Here is a 23,752-nt window from a genome sequence, read left to right on the forward strand (position 1 = left end):
GGGGGTTTTTTGGTTTGGGGTTTGTTTTTTTTTTTTTTTCCACATTTTCAGATGTTCCCCACGGTACCTATGCTCTGAAAATACTTTTATGGTAAAACAAGTTCAAACACAACTTAAAAGAAAACTTATTTTATGTCATTTTGTTAGGGTGAGGTTGTCACCTTATTGTTCAGCAACATCCCTGGCAGATCAGCTGCTAAAGAACCAAGCAGGTGTTAAGCTGAAACAAAGCTATCCAAGTCAAGGCAATAAAACCTCTTTTGGTTAAAGCACCAGTTCCTTCTTTTTCAGTAAATGTCTCCTGACCTGGCCCTCCAGTTGCTGGAGGCTTGTAAAATCCTTTTTCCGTGCAACCTAATACCCAGCTAAACAGGATACCCCCATCTAAGGCTTATTCTTATAAAAAACTTGGGTCCCCTCCCCCAAGGCTGTTTCATGTGCCACTCCCCTTACCTCAAAGCAAACAAAACCCAAACTGGAGATACCAGAGGAGAATATAGCCCCTAGACCACAGCACCAGGGCAAGATCCTTCCCACCATTATGTGTCCAACTGCTCTATCGGCATGGGTCCAAGTTACTTCATCAGCAGGACTGCCACCACTCCCCTCAGCAGATCATTGCACATCCTGATCAACCTAAAGGACACGATCTCCCCTATGCCTCTGTAATTTTTTTTTTTAAACTGTCTTATTATGAGCAGATAGGTTGATATTTCAACAGAGAATAACAGAATTAAGCACCTAGCATAACTCTTAACTGTGATCTATGCACTACTGAAAGGTAACAGTATACCATAGCAGGACAAGTACAGTCCATCCATCGTACAAAGTGCTCATAGCCTCCATTATCACTGGGATAATCTACTGCGCTTTTAGTTTAAGAGCAATGTCATGTGTTGGTGCCTTACAATTTGATAGGATTTCCGTTCATTAGTAGTAATAAAAGAACCACTTTTTATTCATTAAATTATTCTAAGTGACAGAAAAAACCCCTTTCTTAAGGCAAGCATATGCACAACTGCATTTTTTCTCATGCAGTTGGGATCACTCCTCTCAGCACATTAATATTGTATTAGAGGATGTAGATCGCTTTTTCATTCTTAATTGGTACTTAAACATTTCTCTCTAGTGAAAATACTGATTGATTTGGTGTTTAAATGAACTTGTTCATTGCAACTGCAAATATCCTGAATACTAAGTAGTTTAAAGTAACTTGTCATAATAAAAAGATAGATTGACCATACCTAGAAAAAAGGGCTATTAAAATTAAAATTCTAAATTCATAGCTATTTTGTAGTATCACTGAATAAACAACATTATGAAGGAAAACTGGAATAAGCCTGCCATAATTGTACTCCATTTTTGTGCACTGCCAGCTTTGAAGGATCAAAAATTAAGAAACTGCTAGAGAAAATGATCAGACTATTAATGATAATAAAGTCATACTGATTATATTTGCTTTTTCATTTCTGAGTCTTTTCAGATTTCATATTTGCAGTATTTTTGCTGCATCCACAAGACCTACTACTTTGGTTTAAAAAAAAAAAGTTTGTGTAAAAAGGAAAGTGCAGGCAATTCTGACCTAATCACATTATCTAAGATAAAAAGAAAGAAAAAAGTTTGGTTAGAGTTGAGAGTTAGTTGCATTTCTGCTGGTTTTTTCCCTCAGCTGAGAGTATTTGTTGATCAGCCAGTACAAGTATGCATGGTGGGTGCGCCCAGGTGCTACAGCAGCAGGAGTTACATGGACGTGAAAGGTTCTAAACACTAGTGGGCATGCAGAGCAAGATTTTCTCTCCCTCTTTAGTGTGCCTCAGCAGTCTTCAAAACAGAAAAAGGACAGCACACCTCTATCAGAGGCTACCAACATTGCTACACCAAGTAACCTGCATGAAGCTCGACAGTGGTGGCAACATAGGAAAGCTGCAGAGAAACTGGAAAACCCCACAGTCAGCACCAGGTTTGGATGAAGCACACTGAGAAACAGCAATATGGACACCCTCAAAGGTGAGCATAAGAAGGAACATTCAACAATTACCTTTGGGTGAGCTCCCCTGGCTGGCAGGGCACTGAGCGCCCAGCAGATGCTGGGGGCCCCAGGCAGGTGGGGGCAGAATTAAAGCTGCCCAGGTAAGCACGGGCACCTCCAGGGCTGTAGCCTGGGCTCCTGCTCCTCTTCTGGGCTCTTCCTCTTTCCTTCCAACAGCTGTGCTTAGCTCTGTTGACTCTGAGCTCTTAGCTCAGCCAAGGAGAAGGCCTAAGAAAGACAGGAGCCCCACTAACACCTCTTTATGGGCTGGGCAAGGAACCCGGGCCAACCAGGGCAGCTCCCAGCACCCTCACCTGACAACAGGCTGTGGTGACAACTGGCTTCAGCTGGCTCCTGCACTCAGGCGCATTCGTTAGCATTTCACAGTGCTGTGCTCTGGCAGGTGAAGCTGGGGTAATGCATTGTCATCTAAATACTATATATTAGCATAAAAGACAAAGCTTGTGATTTAATGTAGGTTCTCTGAAGACCAGAGTGAAAAGGTAAAAACTAAGTTTATTAATGTACTGCAAGCTTATGGTCCTTACTATTTTTGTTCAATGTAATCTAATCCAATTTACCTTTTACATACAAATTTATTAAATAATTCATTTGTCCAACAGAAGAATATATGGTCTTTATTTAACAGCTCTTGAGGTTTTTTTTTAAATTTTGTGTGTCTTATTCAAAGTCTACTAAAACAGAAGAAAATGTGTATAACAGTCTACATTTTCTACTCATTAAGGATTTTTTTTCTTCAATGTAAAGTGCCTTTAAAAAGTCTCTGACGTTCAGGCAATGCTGAGCCTGAAAAGCCAGCTTTTTAAGCGAGCACGCAAAACTGAAGATTCTACCTTTGAAAGCATAGGTTATAGGTCAGTACTTCATTTTTATCTTCATTTTGCAGAAATAAATTTATTCTTAATGTGGCTCAATGTTACGCTTTGTTTTTTCATTCCCTATTCTGCTTAGCAGCACTGTTGATTGTTTCATCAGGAGTGGTCACAACTCAGGAGAAGAGGGTTTAGGCAAGTCAATTAACATTGCTGTAGAGCAGAGCCCAGGAGAGGAATGGACATATGGCATGTGATGATGTACGATTTGCTATTTTTTAATTTCTTAGTAAATAGAGTGAGCTAGAGGACATTCTTGGTCACATTAAGATGAAAGACCAACTATAGAGCTTTACTAATCGGCCTTACTTAAAATTCATAGATGTTTTACATGTTAAGTAACCTAACCTCTTGAAAATATACAGGAATGAGATTTTAAAAAATGGGATTCTTTTGCTATACCAAATACTTGCTTTAATTATACATTCGTTAGAGGCAGAAGTGCTGGAGGGCAGAATTTGGGCTGTTTAATGTTTATTAAAAAAAAATCCTTTGTTAGACACAGAAATGTCCTAATAGGTCATCAAATTCATATCATTGTGCCACTACAGGCTGACCCATGTTTATTTCCTCATATGCATCTAATCAATTTTTATAGCTGCTCTAGAGTAGTCAATTAAGAGTTCTATTAATAGTAATGAATCCACATGTCCAGCAGGTAGGAACTATCTGCCAGGATTTCCTTGTTGAATTTTTTTTTCACTGTGAGAGAGATGTGCATTTGAAGGGAAGTGCACTCACAAACACAGGTTTTACAGGGCGCTGGCGCAGGTCAGCATCCTGCTTTGCAAGCCGGTGTGCTGCCCTTCTGGCCATTCATGGTCATATGTAACAGGTCTCCCATGGCTCCATCTTGCCATGAGGAGTCAAAATGAAGCACACAGACACTTACTAATTCCCCCTAAGTCCTGGGTAGAAAAAACAGGATAAACTGTAGGAGCAGCCACCCTCTATTTGAACACCTCTTTGTTTTATTTCAGTTACCAATAAAACCAGAATCCGGGAAGGGAACAAGTGCAGACAAAGCCAAACGCACACAGGTTCAGCTCAGAGCAATCTGAGGACCTTCCACCTTTTAACAAGCTGCAGTAAAAAGGTTTCCATAGCTTCCTTAGCAGGTGCACTCCCTGAATGGAAGTACAGCAAAGAGCAAGCAGGGCTTGTACACGGTAGGTGTACTGCAGGTACCTGTAGCTATAAAGCAATGCTGTTGACAGTATGGAATATTTCTTTTCCATTTTTCCACAATGTAAACTCCCCTAACTTGAATTGCATTAATTCCACACAGTGCCTTTTTAAGTCCGTATAGGTGGTATCGTGCTTTTTCTTCCAGTGAAGTTTTTTAACCAGCCAGCCAATCTCACTGTTTACATATGCACTCTCTTCTACGCAGTTCTAACAAAGACAGGAAAAACCCAGGTTTTGACCTTTCTGGCTTTCTTATGCTCCCTTTCTCCTTATGAAATTGCCCCTTCTCAGGAGTTAGCAAGGAAGGCCACCCATTGATCAACAAGCCACAACAGCAAGATAGGATGTGACAGTGGTTCTGGCAGCTGGAATGAAAAATGAATCTGTCTGTCTCTAGCTGCCCAATTCAAAACCAGGTTAACAGTACCTGAAATTCATCACTATCTAATGTCTTTGTGAGATGAGACTGATGTCAGTTTAATTTAATAGGCCCGGCTGAAAAATGCGACAGTTCAATAATTGATTCATGAGTGGATTAGACATCACTGCCTCAGGGGTGGCAACATCCACCAAAGGGTGGGGGCGATGGCTGGGGCAGTAAGAGCATTAGCTGCCTCATTTTAGTCCAGCCTCTGAGTCTGCCAGACACCCCACCCTGTACCCACACCACTGCAGAAGTGGGCAGACAGGCCCGTGACTGAACACACCTTGGAAATAAAAGTATACCCTACATTACCCGTTAGGAGAGCAAACAGGGGAAACTGGTGCTGTAGATGTCTGTACTGCATACCATGCTGGGAATAAACCAAGGACTACAAGGTACAGAGCTGTCAGCTAGGTGCTTTCTGCAAGGACTTAAATTGACTGAATAAATAAAGGGAGAAAGGGGAAGTGACACTCCTTTTAGCTCTTTCGAATTTGTTCTTGCTGACTTTCCTTGTTCCAGGTAAGTGCAGTCTTCTTTCCTTATTGGATACCTGTAACAGTAGTCACCCTTGTGCTGCTGTTCTCTTCCTGCTCTTTCACCCCACAGTCTCCTTTTCTTTGGTAGTATGTAGTGATGCACCATCTTTTACAAAACATTTCCTAGTTAATGCTAGAAAGCCTCCAACAACTCCATAATGCATTCTTCAACAGGCAGTCACACTTAGATTATGACTGCCCTATCCTTGTATCTTTATAGATAATTAGCAAACCACTTACTTATGGGAAGGGAGTAATTGTTTATTTAATCACCATCTTTTATTTGCAGACTCTGAATTGGGATACAGTAATGTTTGCACAATACTTTTCTGTTTTTCATGCAAATTGTAAGCATAGGCATGATAAGCTATGCTGCACTTCTTCACAGTGTCAACATGAAAGATAAATTCACTTTTAGCACATATTTTAATTAATCTTAATTCTACACTAAAGTCAAATTTTGCCAGAAAACAGTAGCTATTCAGATAAACACTGCGTCATTTATAGTGCTCCTTAATATGTTTAACTGGGGCAGAAAAGCAAAGTAACTGCAACAGCTAACTCCTCACTGGGCATAGGAGAGTAGCCCAAGCTGTGTGTCGTAGAGGTCTTAGCAATCTAGGAGTTACCACAACAAACTTCCACCTTTGGAAAACAGGTATTTTAGATGGAAAAGGGGCAGAAGCTTCAAGAATCTTACAGTCCTAGCTGGTTTTACAAAGTTCCTTCCCAGGCCTCAGTTAAACCTAATAGGGGACAAACCCAGGAAGAAGGTGCTACCTTGAACTCACGTCCAGCAAAGCCATACTCTCATGCAGAGTCCTCCATGTCCAGTCCTCCTTCCAAGAAAGACCTTCCCGCCGCACTGGTTACTCCAGCACTCCTTACCAAACAGCAGCTGCTAGCACAGGTTTGGTCACAAGCAGCTGCCTTGTCCAGAGCACCTTGGAGCATCCTGTTCAGATGTCAAGGATCCCACCTTAACCTATCATTGCTATTGACATCAAAAGAAGTAGAATGGCATTTTTTTATTTAACCTTCAGAGGACATAAACATTTCTTACACTATGAATATGAACCTAATATAAGTGGATGAGGAACAGAGTGCAGAAGCAGAAGAAATTCATGAGCTTATTCTGCTTTTTATTAAAGTAAGAGAACAAAAGTAATCAAACTTGGACACTCCTGAAGCATACAGGTCCAATGTATTCAAAATAACATAAGTATAAAAATGATCCATAACCATTATAAAAAACCTAATCTCTTTTTAAATATGCCTGGGCATTCTCTCAGTTGCTTTCTTCTTGGAAACAAAGCTGGGGTTAGAATCAAATATGGATTAAGCTTTAATATCCAGACAACATATAAGCAGTAGTCGTTCATTAACCCCTCCAACTGTAACGAACCAGGGTGTACCACATATGGATTACTAAACAGAAACTTCTAAATATACAAACCCAGAATCCATGCTGGAAGCACAGAAACCACACAATAGGTGTAGCTGCAAAAAAATTAACTAGTTTGCTTCACAAACCAGGAGTTAAACAGTGTTGCCCTTTTAATTTCCATCATACTATATTACAGACAATTAGGACATACATACATGCCCATAAATGAAAAGCTGCTATATCTAGACTTGGATTTACTGCCATAATTGAGACATAGCATTTTAAAGCCATTGCTGGCCACCGCAACTGTTACTATGATTTTGCTGACCTCAGTGCTTACATTACATCAGTGCCTTAGGCTCAAGCCAGCTCAGGTTGCAACAAGTGCTCTGTAAACTCTTAGAAAATGACAATTCCTGTTCCCCAGAGCACACAGTGTTAAGGCTAGCTAGGCAACACCATGAGTTTTTATGGCTTGTAGGCTCCAGTGATCTACTGTTCCTTTTAAACTTGCTGGCCGATGCCTTGATCCCCACCTCCTTTTTTTTTTTTTTTTTTTTTTTTAATGCTTAAAGAACCTTTGGAGCACTTTTTTCCAGGAACATGTAAAGGTCTTCCTGCTGAACATATTGCTCAAAGGAAACCAGGCTGTTGCCTAAAAAGTGCAAAAGCAAACCCAGGACCTCTGGGTTTGGTTTGAGAACTGAACCCTTAAATTCATCTCATGTGATGATTCACCCTCTCTTTAAACCGTAAGGGACAGATCCTTGCCCCATGTAAACCGTCACCATTTCATTGGAGTCCTTGGTGTAAACTGTCAGCACATCAAGGTCAGGATTTGCCTTGAGTCTTCTTGTCTGTCAGATTAAAATATAAAATTAACACAGCTCAGGTAAAGGCATTTTTATACTTGTAATGGTAAATAAAAATATTTATGCTTGACAATACCCTGTCAAGAGCAATAAGAGATTACTCTGCCCTCTTACACGTACACACTGCTTATCTCCAAACAAAGTAACTACCCAGCAATTGTTTATGGTTACAGAAGATCTCCAGTTTGAATAGTGCTGCGTAGAAAGTGCAGATTAAGAGACTTTCAAAGGTAGTTCTCTCCCTCCTTCAGGAATACACATATACCACTCAGCACTGCTCAGGACTAAGAAAATCAAACACTCGTAGAGACTTTTAAATTTCAACTTACCTGCAAGGACGATTCTTTCTCATAATGACCAAGTACTTTATACATTGTAGTACATGCCCAGAGGTCTACTCAAACAACAAGGACCTTTTTTCAGTGCATATGATGTCACACATCTCCACGTTCTCCATATGAATTTATACACTAAAATTAATTTCAATAATAGTGCCGACACTGACAATACAGGAAATACACTTCAGACAAGAAGAGAACTAAAAAAGAAATCCAAATGAAAAACACTGCAGAAAAGTTAAAAAATTTGGAATTATTTTACAAAGCCAATGGAATAAAATATGGTGAGTATAATCACACAGCCACTCTGTAACGGAAATATTTCCTGGTGTCTTGGCCCCGTGTCAATGGCCCCATCTTGTGTTCCAGTTATTTTTAAGGCAGGCTTTACACAGTAAATAAGGATGGAGGTGGAGAAGAGAAGGGAAAAAAACCCCCACCAGTCTCCTCTTAGGAAAATAAGACTTAATTAAAAAGTCTGCCATTGCTCTGCACTTAATTAGGGCTAACACAGCTGTTAATAAGTTTCTGATTGATAGTAAACCTGATGTCAGCACAGAAAACTACTTACTTGGTTCAAAGATGCTGATAGTTTCATACAGAAAAAAGATTCTGTTTTGTAATTGTGCATAATGTTAATATTTGAAACATCCTTAAGGGTGATTGTACCTATTAAAATTTCATATGTGAAATGAGAAATAAATGAATTGGTGTTGCATTTTTAAAGGATCAGATTACTGTTGATTAAAGCTTTGTCTACACTTCAAATTTCCCAGTAGAACAGCTCTACTGGTGGTTGTAATAATAGGAGGACAAGCAGAGATAGGCTGCCAGCAACCGCTATTTAAATTACAATGTCATACAAACCTGATCAGTAATGGGTTATACAAGACTGTGGTTATAATGTGGCTGTAACATTTAATACTGCCAACCTAGCTACTGTTACTGAGTGTGTAATAGAAAAAAACGGAACAAAAAGCCAGTATAGATGCAGTCAGAAAGTTAGTGTTTGTCAGTAAAGCTGAGATACAGATCAGAGTATTTATCCACGACATGGTAATCTCAATGCAACCACGAATTCTCACCCTACCTGAGAAGTTAAATATCAAGCAACAGTAAGTGAAGGGGAAGACGAAGTGGAAGGACAGAGCAAGAGAGGGAAAGATGAGTAAAATGATTTGGAAGTAGAGGAAGGAAGCATTTGAGGATGGTAAACTTCATAGAAATAGGAGGGAAGAGAAACAGGCCTCTAGGGGAAAGGAGAAATAAGAAATTCCCATGCAATCTACTTCTAATTTTTCAATAGCGCTCCTCCATGTAGCAAATACAGTGAAAAGACTAAAGTAAGCTCTGAGGGTTGAAAGGGAAACACAGAGAAAAGCCACATCAAAAGGAGAAACAAGAAAGAGATTTGTGGAAGAAGAAATCTTTTGACAAATGAAAAAAATCAACAGAGAAAATGTAGGTATTGAAAAGGAGTGAAAAAAGGCATAAAGAAAAAAGAGGATAAGGAAGAAAAAGGAAAAATGCATGGAGCTTATTGTAAGAGCTCTGTTTTGTTTAACAAGAGGTTTAACGCTAGGAGTCACAGACATAATGAAAGTTTCTTCTCCAGCCTTTGGGAAGGTGATGTTCTACTCCTCTGCAATTCCAACACAAGCTCAACCGCTTGGCACCTCCCAACCGATCCCATCCACAAATGGTCTGGCAAGATCGCCTTTGAGATACATCCAGTCTGTATCCTAATTCCTCACCGCCTTCTTTCCCTGACACAGCTCAGCTTTGGGCAGGAGGCAGGTTACTAGCCATGGATCTGACAAGCTGCTGCCCTCTTTCATGTGAGCCCCACAGCCCTCCTCTGTACATCATCAAAATGCACTGGTATATCAGGACAACACTGGACATATGTGAGACTTACATGGGGCAGCATAGGGCCTACATCTGGTCTGCGGCAAAAAGCATGAGGATTTGTGAAAACAGAAATATACCTAGGCAAAACAGAACAACATACAAAATAAATCCAGGAGTGCAGAGGAAAGGCGAATGAAGTCAGAACAGGTGAAATCAAAGTCAAGTCTGTTGAGGAGCCAGCCACAAAAGGTGTGCTCTAACCAAAATACCTTAAGATTGACAGAGCTGGGAAATTATTTAATACCTTAGGATAGGAGAATGAACCCATGACAAGTAAACAGCTCACTCTCTAAAGGTAAATTATACTTACTGTGTTCTGCTAGTGCTGTAAAAATGACATAACCCTTTGATGTGAAGTAGTGCATTTTGAAGCTTCCTTGGTTCAAAAGAGCAGGGGTGGTAGAAAATGTCAGCATGTCTGCTGGGCTTCTGAAAATTTTATCTGTGTTACAACAAAAGTGCATCTGATAACAGAATACCAGCACCCTCAATACTGTGCCCCATCAGGGAAAGAAGTTTACCACTACGCAACCAGGGTGATCAGGTAGGACTGCCGTGAGGTTGGCTAATGATGCAGCCACCGTTTCAATAATCAGTCCAGACATGCCCTTCAAGTGACTGTCTCACTAAATGAAAAGAATGAGCAGTGTCAGCTAATAGCCGAGGAGATAGTTATTCGGACCACAATCTGACCTAACATTTTGGTGTCATGAGAACCAGAAAGCAGTCTGGACTTTGTGAAAGACTTGAACAACATCAAATAAAAACAGCGTGACTATTAGAGCTCATATGTGAAGTAGACTTCGCTACTGTGTGAGTGCACAACAAAAAGAGAAAGGACAACTTCCTGCTTAAAGTGAAATTCTTACTGAATTCAGTCAGAAAAGTATAGAAATCTGTGATTTTCTTACACTCACTGCATTTTTTAGAACACATCTTTTGTGTCCAGCTCCTCAACAGACTTGACTTTGATCTGATCTGAAAAACGGAAACTAGAAGATTAATACTCCCCAAAAGGTACCTGATTATACAGACAGCTATGTTCTTCAGTGAGAATGAGTGATATATTACCATTTTAATATTATATGATGTCAAAAAGCTCTTACTCAGTTTACTGTAAATAAGATTTCTCCAAGTTTTCACATATGTGCAGAGAAAGATTTTGGCCCTGTAATAGAAATACTTCACACCTAAATAAAATCAAGGCTGTAATGACTGTAAGAGGAATTTCAAGATTATTGTGGAGATCAGAAGATATTTAAGTAGGTGGTGTCTCCTCAGACTTTCTCAGCAGAATTGCTTGAATAAGCCATAAGACAGAATGTACATATATTTACGGAAAAGTTTTCAACCAACCAAAGGTGTGTATATTTTGCTCACATCATGTACCACAATGCCAGTCTACTGGAAAGACCCATCCTTAGAGAATGGCTTTGTCTTTGGAACAGTAAATCACATTCTAATTTACACATATGTATAATAAACCTAAGCTTAATGGTAGCTCATCCTTTTGAAAATGAAGATTAATTAACTTGTAAAGACCATTACTCCAACACCTGTTTTATTTAAAGAATTTAATCAACACACCAGAAATTCAGTACTGAGAACCATAGCAATTCCATTGTACTTAAAAATACATTTCCTATTCTTCAAGCTTAAAATAAGTTCTGCTTAAAAATAAGCAATTGACAGCAACCTAAAATAGCAGTAACAAATTCCATAGACAGAAGCACTTGTGCTATAATGCCTCAAGCAAATTTATAAGCAATTTCCTAGAATATTCTCAGAATGTAAAGCATGCAGTTATCAGGAATCCCTATTACAGATTCTGGCCTCATTTTTTCCCCCTAAATATTTGTGACAAAAGTAAAGAAAGTAAATGCAAGTAAAACACAGCAAAATGGATTTGTGAAAGCAAACTGCCTGCCTGGCGTGATGCCTATTAGTATAGAGCAAATAAATTACATACATTTTAGACAATTCTATAATTTGTACTCTGACAAAAATACTATCAGTGGATGTCCTCTTACAGGTTAGGAGTTCACACTGCTGTTAGATTTTCTTCGGTGCTAAAGGAAAGCTAAAGCTTTCTGATTAAAGGGTTCAGGAGAGTAAAGAGGCAAACACTTCAGGATATATTTGTCCATCTTTATATAGTCTGCTTATTTTGGCACAAGTAATAGTTGTTTACTCTTAAGCTGTTCAGAGTTGATGGATATCCTATGATTACTTTTTGGCTCTGAGTGAGACAGCAGACTTCAGTAGGCTTTTATTTCCCAGTTCCTGGGTGGAAGGCACCAAGGACTTGTCCAATTCTCTTTTTCTTGGCAATCCTGATTCCACTTTGAATTTGATACTGGAGATACTGGACCTACCTGCAGGGGACCACAATTTCAAAAAGAAAAAATAAATAAAGACTACAACTTTATAAACACGCTAAAAAGGTGGGAAGAACACAGATATGAACAAAGTAGTGCAATACAGAACAGCGACAAAACACCACTCTAGTGTAACTCTACTGTACTATATATCATAAAATATGTAAAAATAAGATCATACAGAAAAAAAGAGCTGCATTATAACAGATAATTAATAATATCTCCTACAGTACATAAAGACAAGCTTCTTACCTTTGAATTTTAAATCCAATCTTTTTGAGACAGAACTTTCTTGCTTTAACAACTGTATACGACTATTTTCTTGATTTTAATCTTCACTAACTAGGCTTCCAATTCAAAATCACAGACATTAATTAATCACAATATTCAATCACAATTTAAAATGGTATCTTCGTATTATAAAAGTGAGAGATGAAGAGTTGTATCTTCACCTCTCACAAAAATGATGCTCTTTGCGCTCTCTTTCTCTAGTCTGTTTCACGGTTAAAATTCATACAAAATAGGATCAATGGTCTCCACTGGATGAAGTCCAACTTTTACTCTAAGATTCATCTCCTCAGAAAACAAGACAAAGCTAGGAAAACAGCTGAATATTCCTTGGTACAGATCTTTAATTGATAAGAACCAGTGATTTTAGTAATACTCATTGTAATGATTTATACCTACTGAAAAACTAAGCCTTTTGCTTCAGTACAATGACAACAATTTCTTGACTTTCAAAAACATCATTCTCTAAATGCTCCTGCTAACACAAATAATATTCAGTACTAACAGATGAAGTAGTCTGATATTTTTAAAGCTTAAAATCACACTCCTAAATATACAGTTAGAACCCCAAGTGTCTAAACTCTGGTCATCTCAAGGGGAAATACTAGTGCCTCTGCACAGGTTTCCTACCGGAATGCAAAATAGTATTTTACCAGGGAAATATGAAACAGCTGGTCTCTAATTACTTTATCGCTCCATTTAAACAAACTTTCAATAAAATGTTAGCAAGGGCACTTGATAAGGTACTCACAACACTGTAAGACTTGAGGGTTATATTCTTCTTTCCAAGTGTTGCATTTGGTACAACAGGTGTGCTACTTTTTTTCTTTCCAATCTGTGAAACAAGACTGAAGGGGCTGAAGCAATCAGCTAATGCACCTTGGAGGCTTAAAAAAGCCTTAGAGAACTAGCATCAATGAAGTAATTCTGAACATGGCTCTATTTGGGGGAAAAGAGCAGTCCAGATAAGTGACAACATCTTTATCCTCAGTAAAATTCTTACACAGCTAAACTCCTGGAAATGTTCTATGCACGCATTTACCCTTGGGCAAAGCCATATTTCTTTTCCTTTGCAGAACACAGAGAAACAGACTTCAGAAAAGAAGAAGAAAAAAGGAAAAAAGGGGGGGGGCGGGGGGAAGTAAAATGATACACTTAAGGAAAAATAATTCAAAGCAGGTCTACATGATGCTCAACTCAAACTGGCAGTTACAGTCACAACTCAGGAAAGTAACCTGGGAGCCATCACTGAGGGCTGTCTGGCATCAGTGGCTGGACAAGCAGTGGTATCCAGAAAGCCAAATACATTTGACCTTGCTGAGATGGTATTGAGAAGATGACAATACATACCATTTTCCTAGTATATAAAGTCTTGGTGCCTCTGCATCTTTAGCACTGTACACAGTTCTGGTCTCCACATCTTAAGAAGGACATAGTGGAGTTAGAAAAGGTGCAGAGAATGGCAATTACAATAATCAAAGTGATAGAGCACCCGTATATGAGAAGAGATTAAAAAGTGTGGGACTTTCCAGTTTGGTGAGAAGGTGACTGAGGAGGGATATGACTGAGGTTTTACTTAATAATGAATGTGAGCTGTTCGCCACACCCTGTACTTCTAGAAATAAGGTCCATCTGACGAACCGATCAGTGTAAAACAGAAAAAAAAATATTTCTTTACTCTGTAAATAGTGCATTTCTGGATCTTGCAGCCATGGGGAGCTGCAGAGGCAGATGGTATCAGCATATTCAAAAAGCAATCAATCAGACATATTCATTGACAACAGGTCCATAATAAACACTAAAAGGATTATGTTGGAATGTATCTTCTAACAACCCTAAGGACAATTCTGGATGCCAGGGTACTACATGGGAGGAAATAGCCAGGTTTGTATATTCTCCCTAAATAGCATTTCCTGTTGTCACTGTCATTGTACTGAGCTAGATGATCTCATGCAGTAAGTAATTTCTCACATTCTAGGGTTTTGTCTATTTTGCTATGACTTCCTATTTAGTTGATTTGGAAGGAAACAGGTCTCTTGGGGAGGCATCCCATGTAAGTCTGCTAGGCATGGTGATCAACGGCCAACTTAGTAGCAAGAGCAGTCATCTCCATACAGCAGTGTGCGCTTTGGGTATGGAAAAGCTGGGTTGTTTTTTTCCTCTATCACTGTTTAAAATGTTTGTGCCAAGTCCTATCTCTTATCTTATGTAGGAAAGGAGGAGGAAGAGAAGGGAAATATAAGCAAATTCCAACACAGGCATTACCACAAGTAATTTGTGCATACATGGTCCATACAGTGGAATCCAAAACACAGCATTTGTCCTCTATCTGTCGAAGTGTTAGGGTTCTTTGAGTGATAGTGATGAATGATGTGAAAGGAGAAATGAAATTATAAGAAATTAAAGTCCTCCATGAGAAAGGAACTGCCTGCAGGCAGCATGCTCAGAAAGAGGAGGAAACTGAAGTCTCCTGCAGCTCGTACTCCATGCCTAGGCTAGCATAAAAAAGAGCAGTAGCACTACCATCACCACCTCTACTTCCTCAGGGCCCATTTATGAGAGAGAGTAGTTTTGAATGTTTTTTATAAACCTATGATGGCCCAGAAACACTCCCTGACCTAGCTCTTCAAAAGGCCCTAGGCTGAAGACAAAGACCAGACATTTCTGGGCATGCTCAGCAGACAAAGTCCTTCATGCCCATGGAGCCTGGGACTAAGAATGGCAGTTTCCATATCTCCAGTTAGGGTGGCATGAAGCAGAATTTCTAGAACTTTGATTTTGGCATATAAGGTGTATTTAAATCCTTTTTTGCATCTCGACCCCTCACTTCTAATTCACACAAGAATATTCAGCTGTAATAAATATGCATTGTTACTCCATATCAAGAGCTCATTCTTTGCCAAGTAGCCTCTTTGAAAGCAGAAACCAGCCAATATATTAATGATGCTTTCCGACTGCAGCACAGCAAGCTACCACGTGACTGATAAATCTGAGAGCCTTAGAGGTCACAGCTAATGCAAAATCCTTAGTATTTTCATTATGGTTTTTCCTTGCTTCAGCTGAAGGATCAAGAGAGGCACTATGAAAGAAAGTCCAGTATCTTGGGCAATCATCTGAAGAAATCAAATTACTATCCTAAATGTTAAACTTTGGACTTCAGTATTAATTGGGGGCTAATACGTTTGTTGTTCCCTTTTTTTCTTTTTTTTTTTTCACCTCTGGACATAGCGTCACAAGATGGCTACTTACATTATTTAGAGAGCATATGTACAATAAAATTGGCTGTCTTGTGAAAGATTCCTCTTCAATGCCCCTAAATATTGCTGTCTTAAGATCCTACATTTTTCTGCCACCACCCTCCCATCCCACATGTACACATACCCTGTACACCTGAGGAGAATGAACAGGAGACATTACCTGCTACGGACTTGGTATCTAAGTCAAAACAGTTTCTTACAGTACACAGTACTTACATGATAACTGTGTGGTGGAGAGTACACCTTGTATCCTGGTAAGTTCACCTTACATCCTAGTATTTATTTCTATTCTTACGCTACATTAAAATGTTTCAACAGATATCAGCAATTTTTCTCTGCACTAGGTCACACTCAACATTTCCTAATTCACTCTCAATTCTTCTTATAATTTACTTTGCTGTATTTTACAACAAAGTAAACCCTACCTGTTTTGCTGGTGTGGAGTATTTGTTGCCCCATTCTCCATTTCAATTTCTGCACCAAGTTCTATGTTACCATTGTTACTGGTGGAGCTTTCTTGTGCTTCACTGGTTTCATCCTGTTGACACGTAGTAGCAGGGTTACTTGATTCTCCTTGTATATTGCATTCCTCACCAATGTCTAGATTATTATTCCATTCCTTCTTTAATTCCTTCGTTAAGACATGATCTCTGGATAACATGTGTTTCACCCTAGATGTAACAGTAAATTTTATTAAAGTTTGACTTCAACAAATCTAGGGACTATTATTTAAAAAAAACCACCAGAGTAATAGCCCTATTTATTTTAAGCCCTGCACTTTAATCCACAGCCAGATACAAAAACAAAACATGTTTTCCAAATGCCGGTCATCTCTTTTGCAAGCACAACCCTGCAAGCATTACTACTACTACTATTGTCATTACAGGAGGGAAGCAGATGATCTTTTCCCCAGAACTCCTTCAACTATGGATCTCAAAAATTTGCAGAGGAATTTTAGCTCTTTCTACAAAAGTAACAAAAAGAAAACCCAAAGTGTTAGAGAATGGCTCTGAGATTTTCCACTGCCCTTGCTCCTCCCTGTTTCTGTATCCATCACTATTTCTTTATGTTACCGAGCAAATGAATGTGCCTAGACAACACTCCCATTTTACTTAGCCTAATCCGGAATGGATAGTGCAACCATCCAGAACGAACAATTTTCCTTAAACTGCTCAGGCTTCTGTCTTCTCAGCTCACACTGAATGATCCGACATAATTTTGGTTTGACTCCTTTGGCCATTCAGTAAAGCTGGTAATTATGTATCTGAAAGTTTGAAGAGAAAGGCAAGTGCATACTATATGCAAAGTTTATCCACAACTCAGAAAACTAGAGTTGTCCTGTTATTTATTTTTAAGGGATAATATTTTGCAGTAATACTACCAATCTTCTGATGCTCTTAGAGAACTTCACTAACAGCAGGGATACTTTTTTGTAATATTAATTAATGATATATAGTTACTAGGTAGTTTTTTATCTGCACTGTACAGACTGGTAAACTGTAATACAGAAAATATAATTATAATGGCTTTTTCTGAGGTCACACAGTGGATCCAACAGAGGAAAGAGATGGTAGACGAGACTTTTTTTTAGAGCTCTTTCCCCCATCTTATTAGACTAGTAATTTTTATTTCAAACTCCTATTTGTTTTCTTTTACCTGAGGACCTGTATTTAGGAAGTATTTCCTTTGTTTGAAATAGATAGCTATGTACATGTATGTGCTAAATGATCAAGGCATAGACCACTCATATCCATTAGAAAGGTAAGTTTCAATTTTAAAAAACAACCTCACCTGTTGCAGATGCATATTTACATCTGCAATTATGACAACTGTGGGCATAACTGATGACACACATTTTAACTACCTCTTTTGCATAAACAATTATGTAGTTAAATATGTAGTGTGGAGTGAATTGCACCCACAAAATCAGAGGCTGAGTTTAGGCCTTTTTAAAAGATCTAGGCCTTACAGAGTGCCAGATAATTGTATACCATATAAAAGAGAAGAGGGAGTTTATTTCCTGACAGTTTTTAAGAAAATAGGACCATTCAAGTTAATTATCTGTGTTGGCTTATTTGAACACCTGTTGGGTTTAGTTCACTAGCACCTGGTGCCAACTGCGGGTAAAAGGAGTGGAGGTTTACTAATTGAAAGACTATGTTGTTTCTTTTGTTTTCATTTCAACTTTTTTTTCTGCTCAGTTTTTAGGAAGCAAACTTTAGCAGGATTCAAGGCAAAAATGCAGAGATATCCAACTACTTATAGAAAATACAACAAAGTATTGTCTCCATGAACACATCTAACCCAAAGTTTCAAGCCTGATGAGCACCTTTACTCTGTTAATCTCAGTGGCACATACACCAATTCAAAAACACCAAGGAGAAGAACAGGTTGAAGTGGTAATTTTCAAGAGCTGGTCAAAGCATTAGCCTGGAGTATTTTAGATTCAGATTTTAGGGCACAAAAATTCAGTTACCGTACTGGGGGGGGGGGGGGGGGGGGGAATTAGGTAATGCCAGAAAACTGAGAGCCGGAAACAGAACTTTTAAGTTCTTGATTCATTTTGAGACATCCAGAATCCAATAAGCGTTCCACTGAAACAATTAAAATGTTGTAGAGGCAAACAGAAGAACCTTCAAATTAGGTATGGTACACAGTAAATGGAAGAGCAAGATGCCTGGAAATACTAAAAATGCTTCTGATACCATGGGGAAAGTTGACAGAACCAGGTAAAAGCCTTGATGCATACAGAAAGGTCTGTCTTAGAGTTTAAAAACTAAACCAATGTAACCACGGACAAGGCAAAAAGGAGCAACTGTCTTAGAATCATAGAATCATAGAATCATTTCGGTTGGAAAAGACCTTCAGGATCATCAAGTCCCACCATTAACCATGCCCCCTTGCCTGGTTTCTTGATTTTTCTATATAGAAGAAAGCTAGAGACAATGCTTTTGATTTAGTTCAGAAAAATCTTGAGTACAACCATCAATTAAAAAAGGAGTGCTCTAAAAATCTGGTCTGGAAAACAGTTAGTGAGTCTGGTAAGTACACAATGCTCTCACAAAATAAATGCTGGCCATATTGCAATGAATTCCACAAATGTAATAGTTTTGATCTTTTTTTTGCTTTTAAGTAGTATGCATTTTCTGAAAAGCAAAATTGATGTTTAAAAATAAATTTACATAAATGATATTGTGAACTAATTTCATAGCATTGTAAGCAATATAATCTCTGCTGAATTAAAGCACTCAGTTGACAATGTATCGAGTTGTGGGTTTTTTTCCTAGCAAAACAAGTATTGAGACAACTTCTGAAAGTTGATCCTGCTCACCAAACCACAGCTAATGAATTACTTGATAACCAGTGGAAAACAGTGAGTTTTGAGGAGGTATCATTTCTTCACCCTGTGTTCTCTCTCTTACTTATTTGGTACATAAAGATGCTGTATTGCCTCAGTGAAACCCAGTAGGGTGGAAAATTTAAAAAAACCACAACCTAAGCAACAGAACACTTGTAGGGGCCTTATCCAAAGCTCCCAAATCCATTAACACATTTTGCCCTTCTGATAAGCCCGTTAACTAGGAGAAGCTTTACACTATGTTCCTTACCCAAACCGACTTTACCTGATTTCCCATACGTTTTGACATAATATGGAAGTATGGGTCCAGGTCAGGTTTAATTAATTCTCACAACATTGCTGTTACTATAATAAAAGTTGGGTTTTGTTTTTTTTTTTAATTTAAAAACAGAATATTGAGCTACAGGGAAATCTGGCCGTTCTGAAGGCAAGTGAATTGTAGTGCTGGAAATGGAACCTGTGAGCTCCCAGCTTCCTGGCTGGGCTGCAGACACCATTGTGAAAACACTGAACTTTCACCTGTCCGAGGAAACAGTTGCAGTATTTTGTAGTTGAAATTAAAGCAGAGGGACTTCTTATATATATCTGCTACTTAAAGATAACACTGATGATAGCAAACCCTAATTTCTTTTGTAGCTGGCTTCAATGCCATGTAGAAAGAGAAATGCCTGTGAATCATTGAAAAATATTCTGGTATGCGGGAGGATAAATAGCTAGCTCTATTCAAAATGGACCACCGGTTTTGCCTCACATCTTCATCTACAAAAGAACCATTCTGGACTAGCATACATCTTTCTTCTTTCCTGCTAAGTGAGTAGAGCTGAACAAGAAGCTTTTTTTCAAAATTTCAGTGCATTCTTGTGTGGGGAAGAATAGCCACAAGCAAACATGTAACTCTACAATGGTCTGAAAATTGAGACAATTTTCATCCAGTTCTGCCCTGCCATACTATAAGTACCATACTTTCCTTGCTTGAAACTGAAGATATGAAAAATTACAATCTGTGTGATTTTATGACTTTTCACCATGTATATTTGTGAAGTTTGAGACTAAATTCCATATGATAACATAATTGCATGTAACAAGACCTTCCTATAGTTCATAGTAAACCATTCCTTCTCTCCATGCTATACAACATTTCAGGCACAGTAGATTTTAATTTACAATGCTGTTCTTCATTTAAGAAGTAGGTAGCAGACTGGTTATCTTAACTACAAAATATCTGCAAATTCATATTAGTTGTCTTCCGTTTGCACTTTCACAGTAAATGTGCAACACCTTTAAGTTTCAGTGCAGAACTATATTTTAGGCTTTTTCATCAAGTGTGAAAGTTTCTAAATGTTGAAAGATGGCCACCATAGACTAATGACAGAATTCCCTCATGCCAGGGAGCTCGCTCTGAAGTCTGCTGTTATTTACAGCTTCTGCAGATGTTATTCGGTCAGAAATAAATACCATCAGAAATGAACTCTGGAAATGCACTGAATCCACTTGTTCCTCCAGCTGATCTACTCCTGGCAGTTTTAAGCTGCTTCCTAAGGGAAAACTTCCTGGATGAGACAGTGCTCCAGACAACGATCTTGCCTTCATGCTTCAACCTTTCCTGTATGTGACCAGCCAGTGTTTTCTATTATAGTAGAATTGCAAAGCGGCATGTTGGTCTCTTAAATATCTTTATGTTCGCATGAGCTGACTTTCAGTGCCTTTTTAAGGCTTGGGTTGCTGTGTCTCCAGTCCTGAAAACTTTGGCAGCCACCTGCCTGTGAGCAGTAGCTCCAACACTAGATGCTCTGGATCTGCTGTGTGTGAACACAGTGTGCAACTGCTCTATTTGCAGACAGTATTTTGTTGAACTTGCTCCGCGGGCTCAGTACTGTGCATGTGCGGTGCCCAGTGTCCTAGTGCAGTTCTGCTGAATTTCTTGAAAAATAGTTTCAACTAATATGCCTGTTTTCTTGACTAGCGATGGCCCTGTTTAGCACTTTTACTACTAAATACATCCCCATCTCTGTTCAGTACTGACACTTCCTATTTATTTATTTATTTATTAACATTTTTGTTTCATTTACATAAATGATTTATTTTGTATAAGGAGCTAAGAACACCACAATGGTCATACAAGGTAACATCAAAGGTCTTTCTCACGTCACCACCAGTGGCCAAGGATAGATGCTTAGAGAATAAGAACAGGAAAAGCATTCAGTACTGGAATACTGTACCAGCCCTCAGTCATTTGTTGCCCAGGGTTTCCTGAACCTAAAGAGTGGTGGTAATAAAGCTCCATTGACTTTTTTCTACTAATTTGTCCAAATATTTTAAAACTCCTGTAAAAATTTACTTGTGGCAAAGAATTCCCCAGCTTCAGTAGGCAGACTGTGAAGGAGAGTCTCCCTTGTTGTTCTGTACCTTCTAGCTTCCATCTGCATGTTCCAGCTGAAGGCCCCCCTTGTCTTATTTGCATTCTCCTATGCTGCTTATGGTTTACATATGTATTATGTATTGCAGTGTTTGAAGTGGTAGTTAAATGTTTTTCCATTTCTAGTAAAAACCTTAGGTTTTTAGAGGAGTATAAAGAGAAGAAACAGGGACTTAAAGTGATAAGTGACACTAGGCAGAATTCTTTAACAAATGCTCATTAAGATGTCCTGATATGGCCTGGGTTTTGGAACTACTGAGCACCTGTGGCTCCCATCTTACTTCAGTGGGAGCTGCAGATACTCAGTACCATTGAAAATCAGGACACCAGTTTCTACTTCATGCTTGTGCTTTCACAGTCTTTGTGATTTTACAATAGCCAGATGGGGAACATGAAAGTGCATTATCATGTAGAGAATTCTGCATGTAAAAAAATTAACCCCTTGGTGCCATGTGACACTTGAGCTTCTGCATAGGATTAAATGCATTTGGCACCACAGTCTCCCACCAGGAAATCCCTACCATCTGTACCAAAAATTTATGAAGTCACAAGTCATTCTGTATGATTAAAAGTGGCATTTCAAACATAGGTGCAGCAATTTTATGTTCCGGAACAATACTTTAACAATAAAAATTTTAATTTAAAAGTTACCATGTACTTATAGCTAAACAAATGACCTCAAGCTCAATTCAAGTTAGTGGATACCTCTGGAGGTTTATGTGTTGTCAGTTTGAGACCGTATATAGTTTTGGCCGGGGGCTATGCAAAGGGGTGACAATTAATTATTTACCAGAAATACTAATTAATGCAGTTCTGTTACTAGTTTTGATTATGCTGATCTTTATACCAGTTAAAACTTTTCCAGACACATTAACTTTTTACATCTGCTAAAAAGTAAGAGCGAACAAGATGACAGGATGGCAGAATATTTTTAAGTTTCTAAGAAACACAAAGATTATATTACCACTATGTGTTGTTTCTGCATAATCTGCAGGAGTATTTTACTTATATACTGAGGATAATTTTCATGAAATAGAGGGTAAATCTTATTTTGCAATAAATATTTTTATGGATACACATATACTTGTTTGGTACTGTAATTTCCCATTACTTTAACCTAGATTTTTAAAATATGCTCTATCCCATTTTTTTTTCTACCTCATATTATATATTGTATGGATTGTGATATATTTTAACTATAAGAACACTCTACCTCATTTTCTTCACTTCCCACTAAGAGAATTTCATCTTTTCTTAGGTCTGATTTAATGGAAGGTGGTGTTTCCTTTCAGGTAGTGAGTTGTTGGGTTTGGGTTTTTTTCTTCTTTCCTCTCCTCTACTGATTTTTGTTTTTCTTGGAAGAGCTTTTGAGCACATCGAAGGTGAGCTCTGGTTTAGAATTCTGTGATATTGCTGTGATTTTTGGTGAAATTTACAGGTACATGAATATGCTTGAAGAGTAAAAGCAAGAACCTAAATGTAAACTTTTATGCATACAGTGTGTGAGATTTGTTTCTTTTGGGGGCAGATTGACTTTTACAAGCAAACGAAATGCCAAAAGTCCAAATCCTCTCACGCCTGACTTACAACCCCAGTTCAGCAAAAAGCATATATGTGCATTCCTGTTCTGCAAATTACTTAAGGGTGTTTCCAAAGTTATGTGAGGACTTGAAAAATTTGATCCAACGAAGGACTGAGAAGCCTAAGGATGCCTAATGTTTCTGAGAAGAAATCTGCTTAGAGCTCTTGCTTTAACAAAGCAGCCTCTCACTTTCCCATCTTAAATTTTCTCAGCTATCTGGAGTTGGATCTTTTTGTGCAACTAGACCTCCCTTTCTTGGCAGCGCTGGGCAGTTCGGAGCTGAGTTACAGCCAAACCAGACAGTTTCCCGACAGAATGCAGTAAAAAATCATGGCTTTCTTTTAGTAACTGGCAGAGATACAACCTTTTTGTGCAGCAGCCTCGTGGTCAGACTACTTGCTGAAGAAGCAGGAGACCCAGGCTCAATATACAATATACGCTTGCCTAGAGGGAAAGGCTTCTGCCGGGTGAGAGCACGACTTTGCTTTTTCTTCCCTCAACTGAAGTGATGACGTTCAGGTTGGATGGCTTGCAAGAGGATCACTTTCTGTGATTCTGTAGAGCAGGCATTTGACAAGATTGATAAGGGCTAAAATATGTGTTACACAAGTGCACTTAATACACATACACCTTCACTCTGCACAAAATATGGAACTTGAAACCACTTCAGCATTTTTGCTACCAGCAAAATAATGCATTCTGCTGTCATATCTCAATAAAATAAATAACAGTTGCACTCCATGATATTTTTCTAATACACAAGTTCCCTTTTGTTTATATTATCTGTAATTACTTGTGGGTTTATCACTGTCCTTGTAAGTTTATTCCATCTCAGTTATCTTGTGTTTTGATTTTCCATTTCTGTGGATCAGTCTCCCTTTCTTATTAGTTC

At 38.6% G+C, this 23,752-nt stretch overlaps 1 protein-coding gene across 1 annotated transcript in view; it reads right to left on the reverse strand.

Moving 5' to 3' along the window:
- Positions 1 to 7,194: 7,194 nt before the first annotated feature.
- Positions 7,195 to 23,752, reverse strand: part of STK33 (serine/threonine kinase 33) — a 32,143-nt gene continuing 15,585 nt past the window's right edge. The window contains exons 5-7 of the mRNA XM_052810634.1: positions 15,930 to 16,175; positions 9,589 to 9,658; positions 7,195 to 7,317 (exon numbers count right to left, since the gene is read on the reverse strand). Of these exons, the coding sequence (XP_052666594.1) occupies positions 7,195 to 7,317; positions 9,589 to 9,658; positions 15,930 to 16,175 (439 nt within the window). The remainder of the gene's footprint in view (positions 7,318 to 9,588; positions 9,659 to 15,929; positions 16,176 to 23,752) is intronic.

The sequence above is a fragment of the Harpia harpyja genome, chromosome 16 (assembly GCF_026419915.1).
Source record: "Harpia harpyja isolate bHarHar1 chromosome 16, bHarHar1 primary haplotype, whole genome shotgun sequence".
Classification (NCBI taxonomy): Eukaryota; Metazoa; Chordata; class Aves; order Accipitriformes; family Accipitridae; genus Harpia; species Harpia harpyja.